This window comes from Cyprinodon variegatus, unplaced genomic scaffold (genome assembly GCF_000732505.1).
Source record: "Cyprinodon variegatus isolate N-32 unplaced genomic scaffold, C_variegatus-1.0 Scaffold445, whole genome shotgun sequence".
Lineage (NCBI taxonomy): Eukaryota > Metazoa > Chordata > Actinopteri > Cyprinodontiformes > Cyprinodontidae > Cyprinodon > Cyprinodon variegatus.
In genome coordinates, this window is record NW_015150898.1 from 470,335 (window position 1) to 483,162 (window position 12,828).

The window sequence follows — 12,828 nt, forward strand, 5'->3', positions numbered from 1 at the left end:
TTCTTTCTTTCTTTCTTTCTTTCTTTCTTTCTTTCTTTCTTTCTTTCTTTCTTTCTTTCTTTCTTTCTTTCTTTCTTTCTCCTAAACGCTTAGAGTCGATAACTAATACAGTTTATATGTATATATACTAACACATAATAAAAGAACATCATAAAATAACAATGACACTATAACTGGGAGTTTAGATAATGTCAGCAGTACTATAGCGATATAAACAAAACAAAAACAAAAAACAACTAAATGAAAGTACAGGGGTGTCAGGAAAATTCAGGAGAGTATACCGTTAATGTTTATTTAGAGTAATTGAATGAGCATTTGTTTTATCTTTAGTGGCTCTTTGAGCATCAGCTCTAGGAAAACGTCAGATGAACAGCAAACCTGCGCTCCCATCTAATCACGCTCTCTGATTGGTTCATATTACTAATTCTCTGAGCCAATCAGGGGGGACCAAGAGCTCTCTCCGGTGAGAGTGCTAACAGCGCCTGCAGAGCTCAGCAGTGACTGCTTAGTGGCTGCTGCTATGCTGCGAGGACCGTCCCACCGCCAGCGGAGAGAATAACGTCCCGAACCAGAGTGTAGAGAGACAGTCTGAGGTGGAGGGTGAATTAAAGTTTCACAAAGGAGAATATGAACAAAGCAGAAGGACCATGTCGACCCACCGCTCCTCTAAAGTTCACTATTGACAACATCCTAAACCTGAAGACGAACTGTGGCAGCTGTCAGGATGAACCAGTCCCAGAGCAAAGGCCGGATCCGGGAAGCAGGCTGAGGCAAAGTGGTAAGAGATTTTACACAATATATCATGATTTTACAATCTGAGTGACAGGGAAACTAGAAGGGCTTGTTTAAGTGAGTTTTACTGAATTTCTAGAACTGGTGAGTAGCTGCAGTGGAGCAGCAGACTGCGGGAACCAGGGAAAGACGCGCTTTGACAGCGGAGACAGCAGCTGCGAGGACAGCGGCTCCATCACCACCACCGCCACGGTACCGGAGGCTTCTCTGGAGCTCCATAGAGGAGGGAGCCCCAATAAAAAGAGCAAAATAGTAACGAAAAAGAAGACGCGTACGATTTTTTCAAAGAGACAGATTTTCCAGTTGGAGTCTACCTTCGACATGAAGCGCTACCTGAGCAGCGCAGAGCGCGCATGCCTGGCCAGCTCCCTACAGCTGACAGAGACCCAGGTGAAAATCTGGTTCCAGAACCGCAGGAATAAACTGAAGCGCCAGATCTCTACCGAGATCGACGGACCGGTCAGAGATTTCCCCGAGGCAGGGAAACCCGCAGCGGGGGGGACTCTACCCGCCTTGTATAAAGAGAACAACCTGCTGGGAAGATGTCTGCTGCCAATGCCTCTGCCGCTGGTTTACCCAGGGAGCAGCGCACCTTACCTCTGCTTCTCTAGCGCCAGCAAGTACCTGAGTCTGTACGATGGGGATGTATGACAGCTTTTTCGCTGCTCCCTGACTAAACGAGACAATCTTCTTGGTGACTTTCTCGCCAAGTCTTTTGAGCGTCTGAGACATTTTGTGGCCAAAACATTTTTTAATGCAATTGTCGTTATTTTTTATGAAGACTGCAAGTCTAAAGACAGCAAATTAGTTTCTTATCATGTACTTAAAGCATGTTCAGCATTATTTATGTCCAGTTGAAGAAAGTACCTCTGGTACAAAACAAGTTACATAGCTCAGAAGACCTAAAACACATTATTGTTTACCGCATACTAGTATTATTTTATGTAATTATTTTATCATCAACTGCAGCCTAAGCCACCAAAGAAATTATTACTATAGCCTATCTGCATGCGTTTTCTGTCATGATTTTTAATGCTACAGCTATGTATTTAAATGAATGTAATTAACATTTTATTTAGTTTTACGCACGTGTTTTGTTTTCCTTCTTAAAATATATTCTTTCTTTATTCCACTTTGCCAAGAGGATCATTACACGTTTTACTGAAAACTTTTATTAAAACAACTTAAATATAAGCTTTGCAGGGTTAATTCTGTTTTTTTTTCTTTTACTTAAAATTAAACGGTTCGAGAAACAATGGAAATGAGTAATGTGAACAAAGTTGTATTTTAACACACATATATATATATATTATGGCTGTGAAGAAAATGCAACTAAGCGAACCTAAGTCTCAAAAGTAAAAAAGATTAAAAAAAATAATAATTATAAAATCATTCAGTTTATTTAAAAAAATAAAAAAATTGACAGTGTCAATAGTAGTAATCAAAAAACTCAAACTTGTTCAGAAATATCATTTTCAAATCAGAATATATTAGTCTAAATAATACTTTATTTGCTAATATTTAAAAGTATCATAAAGCAGTTATAAATATGAGGAGATACTTGGATATGAGTAAGAATAAAAATGTAAAAGTAGCACACAACGATTAGATAGTCTTATTTAATTAAACACAGATGTATTCCTGTTAAATCCAAAGTCACCAGTACAACTTCAGATGGTGATCACATGGAGACAAGAGGTCTGGAACGCACGCCTGCCTACATTTGTATGTGAATGCACTGCATCTGTATTAATTATGCAATGTGCAATATGTTAGATGAGTAGTTTGATGATGACTCTTTGCCTTACTTAGACAGTAAATACGGGAAGTTGCTGATCTAGGGAATGGTTGATGCAGAAAAAAAGGCTGAGGTTTATGTTGTTACTTGGAAGTACATCTAATCCATGTCTCACCAGCAGGTCAGCCTGTGAAAAACATAATTAAAGCAATTTCTCCACATAGTCACTATAGGTTTATATTTTAACAAAAGATAACTGTACTTTCTATAATTACTACACTTTATAAGGCATAAAACAAACTCTATCCATAAAAATAAAATCTTAATCAAGATATTAAACACAGAGAGTAAAAAGGAGAGAAAATTTAATTAATCAGGATAAAAGTTTAATAAACCGCTTAAAATAAAAAGATCAATGTGCAAAAATGAGAAACATATTTTATTTAACATTAAGAACTGAAAATGACACAGATGTATTACGAACATAAAGAAAAAAAGGGGATTTTTAAGTATTACTATTGTTATTATTGTTGGGTATTTGAATGTTTACAACAAGATATTATAAATATACAATATTATTATAGTAATAATAATAAGAAGAAAAATAACAACAGGAAGAACACAAGATCAGCATAATAAGTTTAGACAAATGTGAGAAATAGTTATTATATATAAATGAATACCTCTGAATCTGAAAGAACATTTTCTTAGAAACAAATGTTTGTTTTTCCTTTAAAATGCAAAAAGTTTTAAGCATTTTAGATAAATTCTTGCATCTTATATTTAGTTTTAGAATTTCACTTGTTTCTTTATTTGTTATCTTTTGCTGTTTTTTGTGTTAAATTCTGTAGCATATCTTCTGACTTAAGATATTTATTTGAACCTCATGCACTCATACAATCAGAAAATAAATGCAATCTTTATATGCATAACAAACAAAAAGAAAATAAGCTTAGCAAGCAGTTTTTCATTAATAATTTATAAATATTTTTACATTTTGTATTAAAATGTTTAAACTGATTGGCTTAATCAGAATTAACCTTCCAACCTAACCTTGTTTTTCACACCTCACTTAATCCTTACATGTAAGATCTTAGGGCATAAAAATGTAACAAACAAAACAGAAAAAAGGACTTTAATCTTTCCTGCTTTATTTCTATTTGAATGAATAGAGTGTAGCCAAATGTTTTTTAGAGATAAGAGGCAAATTACAAATATGTGGCTGTCTTGTGTTCTCAATCCTCAGTTCTCTTTTCTACCCACAATCCTCTGCATCTACTCACATGTACAAGATGTGGCACACTCCTGTATTAACAACCATTACCTTTTACTTGTTGGAGAAGATAACACCATCTTTAAAGCATCGATTTTCAATGCTTAATATGCTTAAAAGTGCGAAAAGTCATTTAAAACATTTGATTTATTTAATTTTGCACATTAACTCAATGCTCTATAACTTGTAAGTAGAGCTAATTGCTTCAGCCATTCAGATCTTGTCGTTTTATCACCCCACTATCCCTCTCCTACTCTCACTGTGCTTCCCTCTCGCCTCCTGCCTTGCCATAGCTCATTATTGTAATCTGTGCACTCAAGCCCGACTGTGTTGATTATGTCTGAATGAAAAAGGGGCCGAGGAGGGAAATTGTGCTACAAGGGAGGGAGTGGGAAGAAAGGAAGAAAACCGCTTGATGAGTGTGTGTTTGTGTTGGAAAAACTACGGCCCTGTTTGTATTGCTGCATGGGTCTTTGCTCTGCTGTAGCCGAGGGTCCCCATTGTTTCCCAAAAAGAAAATGAGGTGGAAAGAAACTCCAAGTGTGTCTCAGTGTAAACCTTGCTGGCGGACCTTTGTTGCATGACTTGCTGGGGGCCCCTTGGTTGGTTTCACCCATTTCTTTAACCTCTCTTAACCTCTCTCGGTCATCTGACAGAGGTCACTGACCAAGAGGATGGGATAGAGCGTCTGGATTCACACAAGTCAAAGCAAAGAAAAGAAAGGTTAAGTTCTTCAAGACCTACAGCTGTCTAGTAAATAACTAAAAAAACCTTCAGACATGGTTGTGCCAGCTTTGTCTGACACTGACCTGTTCTCTGTGCAGATTCACCAGGGTGTCCCAAAGCAGTGTAGGGAAACCCTAGATCAAAATCACTTGATGCAGCATCCTGTTCAGTAAACGAGGCAATCAGTTAGACATGGAAACTTGAAATGCAATGCCTTTTCATGTTAGTCTTAAGGGGTGCTAGATGGCCTATTGATCTACTGATTTAGCAACCCCCCCCAAACACACACACACACACACACACACACACACATATCAACACCACTATCCATAAATGCAAATTGCCAGAGGAAATTGACAAAAAAATGCCAGTGGGGATGAAACCCGATAAAAGAGAGTGATGCAGACTAAGAGGGTAGCATAAAAGTGTAAGGATGAGAAAAGATGAGACCCAGCTGGAACCTGTCCAAACGTTAATTGTAAGGATAGCTGTGTGGAAGTAAAAGTGCATAACTAATTTGTAGAACATAAGTGATAAGTGATATTGCAAGTGCATGGAATTAAAAGTTAGTTTTTAATACTTTTCTTTGGTTTTAAAAAAAATATCTTCCTATTTTTAATGTAGCAACAGGTTTACATTAAATTTCATACAATTGTATAGAAATAAAGACAAAAAGTTAAAGTCCCAAGATTGTCTTGAAGTAATAGTGTCTTTATTTGTAAGATACTGGTAATTACAAAAGGACAACCTGATATCTGCTTAAGTTTTATGTAAAATGTAGTCTAGACTGTCCAATAACAATTTTACATATGTTGCCTTTTTTTTTTTTGCTTTAGCTTGGATTTTGGAAAAACACTTACGGTAGTTAAAACAAGACCATAACTCATTATTCATAATGATTTATGTGAATTTAGAGGTTTCCTTAATAATAATAAAAATAGGATTTTTCTTTCATTACCAGTCTTAAAAACATCACACTTAGAAAACTTTGGCACACAAACACAGACTGTGAACCAATTAAACAGCATCATCTCTAACACTCTCCCTCACGTCCTGTCCCTTCAGACACCCTCGTTAGGATAATGTGCCATTAATCTGCTGCTAAAAACACATTATTAGTTCAATCAATAGGTAAGATGGAGGGATAAAGGCTGGGGAAAGAGGATGTAGAGGTAGCGGACGGATGCTCTAAGTCTGAAGGGATGCGTTTGAGCGAAGGCGGGGGTATCGACATGTATCCATAACACCAGAGAAAGCTACAGTGTTTGCAGACAAGGAATACTCACTGTGGTTTCATTCTAGTAGTCAATAAACATCCATTAGCAACAGAAAGAGTTATCAGATGATGTTGAGTCTTTATATCCCCATACTATACACATCGTTTAAAATTATATACAATTTTAATACTATCTGAAATTTGGCAATGTTACTGTGCTTTTGGAAATTGAGAAATATATATATTTGTGGTCAATTGCAGACATCTGGACACATGCAACATGACTAAATGCAAACATGTTACGTAGACAATCACGGAATTGAGAAATTGCATTCGGTGTAAATTGCCACCTGTGGAAGCCATACTTCCCTATAAGCTTTCCACTAGCTGCTTGAATCAATTTACAGTTAAAAAAAGGATATTAAATTCCTGATAGTACAAGATATGTGAGGATTTTCTCCTTACTTGTTCTCTCAATAGCAGCCAAACAACCCTTGAGTCACCATTGTCTGAAATAGAGTATAAACCACATATTTAAAGACAGTATGATAGACACAATTCTTGCCATTGTCTGATATCAGATGAAACATTTCTTAATTAGGCCACAGATTGATTTCTTTTTGCCTGAGATGAAGAAGAAAAACAACTTGAACTCACTACCTCCTTTTTGTAATGTGAGACCAAAATAAACCAGCTAAATAACAGGTAGAGAAATTTGGACCTCTAAATTTTAAAAATTTGGAACCATCAGTCAGCAAACTCTTTTACAGTTCATGGGGTCCATTCAATTACCACTAATTGATAATGACTAAAGCCAAAGTGGAAGTGCGTCAGCACTTGCCACAATAAGTGCTGTCAGTAAGGAAAGAGGTGGGAAAACAAAGTTGGATGCTACCTTCTAATAGTTCATTTAGCACAGGGAACTCTTAACATTCCCATCATGTGCTTGGGAGCTACAGTATACAGACTCCCATACCCTTTGCTTAAAAAGGATGTATAGGCACTGCCCATATTATATACATTATTTCATCACGTGCACCCTGTGACACAGGGAAATGTATGCATCTTCTTAAGTTTTAGATCTCATTAAAAAAAGAGATATTAAGTTATTCCTTACATTTGTGTAACTTTTTTTGCATTTTTATGTTTTAATGTTTTTGAAAGGCTGCAGTTCCAATTTAACAAGCATCCTCCCCGTGCATAATGATGTCCAGAAGGATAAAGGCTGTCCGAATTCGGCTCAGCCTTCCAGAGTTAATTTCCTGTCCACAAGTGTGTCCTTCCCGATGGTATAAATATTTTGTGGGGTCAGGGTGGGGTAATAGGTGAAAGGAACAGTCGCTATCAGCTATAAATTGATGTAGTTGGAATGGAAGATATTTTCATTTTTCCTGAAGCAAACTTTTAGGTTTCACGAGGGGACAAGTTGATCTACCAATCTGACTCAATTACATAATTTCAATCAGGAAGAACAGGTCAAAATTCCATCAACAAAGCTTAAGTGAAAATTAAATCTAAAAGACTTTTATCAGCTTCACCTAAACCACCTGCAATACCCCTTGTTCAGCTCTAGCCACTAAAATCGGGGTCACATTTTCTCTGAAGCCAGTCATCTTTCAAGATCCCCTTCTTTAGCTCCAGGCTTATAGCTTCTCTCTCTAAATACAGAGCTATGCTTATAGCTCGGCTCTCTGTTTAACACAACAGGCCGGTGTAACATCCACATTATAGCAGCAGTCACACCTATCTGTCTATGTATCTCCCACTACATTTTCCACTTACTCGTGTACAGGACCACAAAATACTTGAACTCCTCCACTTGACGTGGTGGAGGGGTTTCAGTGCATGAATGATCCCAGAGGCTATGTTGTCTGGGGCTTAAATGCCCCTTGTAGGGTCTCCCAAGACAAACGGGCTCTATGTGACAGGTCAGACAAATAGCGGTTTAAAAGGCAAGGCAAGGCAAATTTATTTGTATAGCACAATTCAGTACAAAGACAATGCAAAGTGTTTTACATGATTAAAATATAGGAAAATAAACCAGAATTAAAGCAAGTAGGAAAAAATGAATAAATAAATAAAAATGGCATGTGACGTTACCAGGTACAGAGGAGCCGGGACCCCACCATGGAGCCAGGCATGGGGTAAGAGTTTGTCGGCAAGCGTCTTGTGGTTAGGTTCTTCCTCGCGGGACACGGCCATGTCAAGACATGAGGAGTGAGGGACGGCCATCCAGTGGTCTTGCCACCTGGAGGGGGAACCATGAGGGACTGCTGTAGAAACGATTGAGCAGCAAACAGTTAATTAATATAACTATTAATATTTACAAACTATGCCCAAGATCTACATGAACAAATCCTTCTTTTCAAGTTTAAAGATAAATGTTTTCTAAAGCCGAGCATACACTATGCAATATTTTCAATCGTTGTATGCAGCTACAGATCAAACTGTATTGTGGAACCGCAGGGTTCAAAAGTTCACTGCCCACGATGGATGTTCTCACACTGTGTGGCCCGATGCCCAACTGAATTTCAAACATGTTTGATTTTCTCCTAACCTTACGATTCCTGATCAGGTGGTGGTCGTGAGAGGCTAATCGCCCCTCATTACCCCTTGTATGCTACACAACGCATGTTCAGGCCTTATCTAAAAATTCTTGCACGACTAGAGAATCGGCCCAAAAGGGGCAAAAAATTGTACAGTGTATGTACAAGGTACTTAAGGTACTCTCTGAATAGTAGCATTATGAGTGGAATACAGTTTGGTTGGTAAAAAGGAATGTCAGTAAGAAAAAAGGGAAATGCTGTTTCTGATATAATCATTATAATAATACTGTATCTTAGTAGCAAGAGAATATCAGCGGTAAAGTAACTTAAATAGGACATTTAAAAGTGCTAAGGTTTAGAGATACATTTGGTTTTAATAATAAAACTACAGCTGGCATGAAGGGTAGGACGCTTATCTTCACAGCTCCTTCATAAGTCATTAGGCCCTTTTACATAAATGTTCCACTGCCTTACAGAGTGATGGGAACAGTAGTCCCAAATCCCTCTGGATTCTGCTTGGGTAAAGCAAGATGGCCTCTAATAAATGTCATGGTCTTGGTTCTGCTCAAGTTTTATCTTTGAGTTTTCATTGGTCTTATTTCCATTCTTGTGTTATAGTTATTTTTTATTATATTAAAGTTCTTAGATATTTGTTGTTTGCCCTATTGTGTCCGTCTCATTTTCCCTAGCTCCCTTCTTGCCTCTGTTCACACCTGCTCCCAATCTGTTAATTAGCCTGGTCTTTGTTTCTCTCTGTCATATGTATGTCAGTGTTTGCTGGTTTGTCGTCATTTCTTTGCCCCCTTGTTGTGAGTATTCCTGGTCTTCGGGATTTTTGGAGGTTTGTGGATTTATGTTTTTGGATTTTTGCTTCTGTTACCCTTTTTGTTATTAAAACTTCAAGTAACCACCTCAAGCTTTTGTGTCTGCATTTGGTTCCTGTCAATCCTCCACGGTGACAATAAATAGCTGTTAACTGTTGCCATTTGGCTTTCTAATAGTTAAGGGATACTGCTAGCTGATGACACATATGTCTGTTTATGACTGATCATCGCACCCAGTGCAGAAATATTATTAAGGCTCATAAAGTACTATCAAAAAAATATCAGGATGGAAACTTTGTGTATATTACCTTTTTACCTTATGGAGATCTTCTAGCTAGCTTGTGCAACTGGGTCATTAAATATAATATAGCTTACTGGAACTTGTTATCTGAAAGATTAAAATTGGTGGACCTCGGTTATACCAAATGAGTTATATTTCTTTATGTGAAATATAGTAGAAAGCCAAACTACGGTTCCAGTATCTCTGGGTCCACCAGATCAGTTCCTCCAGTTGCAATCTCCTACTTCTTTCCAATTTGTATTATTTGCTATTATCTCCCTCCTACAGGTACTGTTTGAACTTTTACTTTGGAAAACTGCATGAACATTTAGGTATGAACATTCATTAGTGCTTTTGTGTCGCTTTTATTATTATGTTTATGCTCTGTTTTCTCAACCTCCCAATGAAGTGGATAGTTAATATCAAGCAAGGTTCTGCTTGGTTCTGCTTCTCTCTAGGTGTTTTTTTTCTAATGTAGTTTTGATTTGGCTGGTACCTTGGCCGGGTCTCTTTTGTAAATCTGAATCTCAGAGAGACTTCCTGGTGAAATGATGGTTAAAAAAAAAAGCCAATGACTCAATGAAAGCGCCCATTCACTGTCGCTATATGTATCCAAGAGAAGTTCATTCAACAAGTCCGTTACTATAGTAGATATAATTTACTATAATTTTAGAACACTTTTTAACAGATCTGTTTACATGATTTGATTGACTATACTAATAAGGTACCTTGAAATGACATGTGAATTTGTGCTCTATGAGCACAGTGATTAGAATGTGCGGTACATAGTATGAACAAGTTCAGAGTGCTTTGAAAACTATTTTACTGTTTTTCACATTGCAGAAATTAACAGTGCACCAAAGAAAACAAAAGATACAATTTTCCTTTTTAGGGTGGTATGCATTAGTTTCTAGCACATTTGAGGCAAACATTTTAGAAGCATCTGATGTTGTAGTTTCAGGTTCATTTCTTTCAAAGATGTCTGTACATCAAAGTCATTTTATCAATGCAGAGTTTTATTTAAAAATATTTTGTGACACCAAGGGGCAACAAGCTTTATTTTTTCAAACTTTAAAACCAGGAATAATTTCCCTTTCATATCAGTTCAATAATTTTTTTGTAATAAAATATACTTAAGTCTGTAGTTGTAGTATGATAAATCTTTCAAAAAGCCTACTGTTTGCTTTCAGGAAGGCACTATGCGATGATTTGAATAAGGAAAACTAAAGTTTTAATTTCATACATATCAAAACTGAATCTACAAAGCTGCATTTTTATTGCATTTCACCAGATAATCTGATTTCACCTGATTTTACCTGATTATCCAAAACATTACCAAAGTTTTTCAGTGAAAACTCCAACAAAACAGGATAAAAATATTCTATTTCAGATCTTTCAGTAAACATTTATATTCACAATTATTTTTGTGACATCTCTGATATGGTTTCAAAAAAGCACATGCACACACTTCCTAATAGTAAAGAGTGCCTCTCTTGAGGCCTATGTTCCCCTCTGGCCAGTTCGAGGGAAGCTCTAAGTGCTCTGTAATAGCTAGCAATCAGCACAGAATGGATAGAAACCTATGTCTTGCCCTCAGGAAAGAAATATAAATAAATAAGATGAATAAATAAAAGCCCTGTATACTCACCACCGCATATTGCATTCAGCATGTGTTTTATAATGAATATAGATTGGTGATTGAAATATTTATAGTGCAGGCGTGGTGGGATGTAGGTGGGTTTGTGGGGGGTTGTAGAAGGGTGGGAGTTAATGGTGTGAAATCTCATCCCGAATGCAGGAAAAGACACCCCTAGGAAGATGTCCTTTTTATGTTTTCTTTATTTATTTATTTAAGCCTGTAAAAGTATCAATAACTATTATGTTGCATAGAATATTTTCACATCTTTTGATGTTACAGCCACAATCTTTAAAGCATTTTGTTAGGATTTTTTTTTTGACTTACTAAAGAAATTAACACAAATAAAGCAGATGCAATGAATATTTATGGACATGAGTTTTTACATTTAAACTGAGAAGTGTAATATACTGATTTATACTGAAAGCCTTTGGTCACATTATTAGCCACCCTTTACTTTGTCATTATAATACCGTGTGTATGATAAACAGTGTGCATGATAAACGGTGTGTAATGATAAGTTGTGTTATTATTATAAAACTGTTTCAATAATACATTTTATCACAATCCTTGAAAAATTTGATAGTGCACAGAATATGTTCTCACTTGGGGTTTCTACATAAACAAAATTAAACTACTTTTCTTACCCTAGAAAATAAAAAACTAAACGATCGATAAAGGCTGTTAACTTCCATTAACTTAAGTCAGGTTCTTCATATTTTAGTAATTTGCTTTAAATAAGCCTGTTGCCATCTGCTATAACCCCCCACAGTTTTCTTTATCTTTATAATTGTACAGTCTGGGTCATTGCATTGTTATTTCCATTTCACCATGCTGTGCTTATATGATGTTTACATAGTATATTAAGAGGAAATATTTGATGAAATGTTTCTCATGTGAAAATGTAAAAGATTTATCTTCCTTATGTGAAAGAAACTAAACTATCTTAGACCTCATACTGTTTTTTTTATACCAGATTTAAATCAAGTGTAAAAGGGGAAGTGTGAGAATATGTGTCAAAGATGTGTCAGTGTTGTGAAAACACAAATACAGACACATGGAGGGATGGGATCTGAGTGCCAGAAGACCAGGAACTTATAAAGACAGACACTAGAAACTAGGATGAGCTTCATATCAATATATATTTTTTTGTAGCTAGTGTCAGTGTTTTTTTGTTTGTGAAACCGGATGTTGTGTTTCTGTTTCTTCCTAGCCCAAACTATAGCGTATATGTATCTAAAATTAGAAACTCATCCTAAATGAGGAGCAGCGTTGTGTATCTACGTGCGCAAAATGGGTGTTGAACAACCCTATTACATGTCTGGTGTAATTCCTTTTACTGTTTAAAACAGAAAGCTCTGACATGAGTAGCGCCTGCATGCCGCATTGCTGAGGTTACCCACTGCTTCGCATCTGATGAATTTACTGTTTAAGAGTGTATGGATGAGATTGCCACTAGTTGCATGATCTTACCTTGATATGTCTCTGCATTAATTACATCCAAAGGTGTTGTAATGACTGGCTGTTTTTCTTATTGAGTGCAGCTTCACACAATAACATTGCCTGCAACAAATTCTGTTTGGGATTAGCAGAGAGGATTTTGCCATTTTCATGGGTTGCAACTTACACACTGAGGCTCAAAAAGCAATTGTATACGTCAAGGGAATGTAGAATAGACATAATTACTTAAGATCTAATTATTGTATTGCCAAGACTTATTCAGTTCAAACAAATAAAATGCGATTAGTCTTATTGCAATGATTCAGTTTACTCAAAATTCAAACCTCATCAACTACT

At 36.5% G+C, this 12,828-nt stretch overlaps 1 protein-coding gene across 1 annotated transcript; it reads left to right on the forward strand.

The window, feature by feature from the left end:
- Positions 1–495: 495 nt before the first annotated feature.
- On the forward strand, positions 496–1,971 carry LOC107093754 (homeobox protein HMX2-like). The gene is made up of 2 exons (XM_015389003.1): positions 496–778; positions 872–1,971. Exons 1-2 carry the CDS (start codon positions 628–630, stop codon positions 1,441–1,443), a joined length of 723 nt encoding a protein of 240 aa, XP_015244489.1. The 5' UTR covers positions 496–627; the 3' UTR covers positions 1,444–1,971.
- Positions 1,972–12,828: the final 10,857 nt, after the last annotated feature.

Excerpts from the sequence above, each read along its gene's own strand:
- LOC107093754 (XM_015389003.1), top strand. The coding sequence starts at position 628 with ATGAACAAAGCAGAAGGACCATGTCGACCCACCGCTCCTCTAAAGTTC. Across the intron at positions 779-871 it reads AAGCAGGCTGAGGCAAAGTG|AACTGGTGAGTAGCTGCAGT; the intron begins GTAAGAGATTTT and ends CTGAATTTCTAG.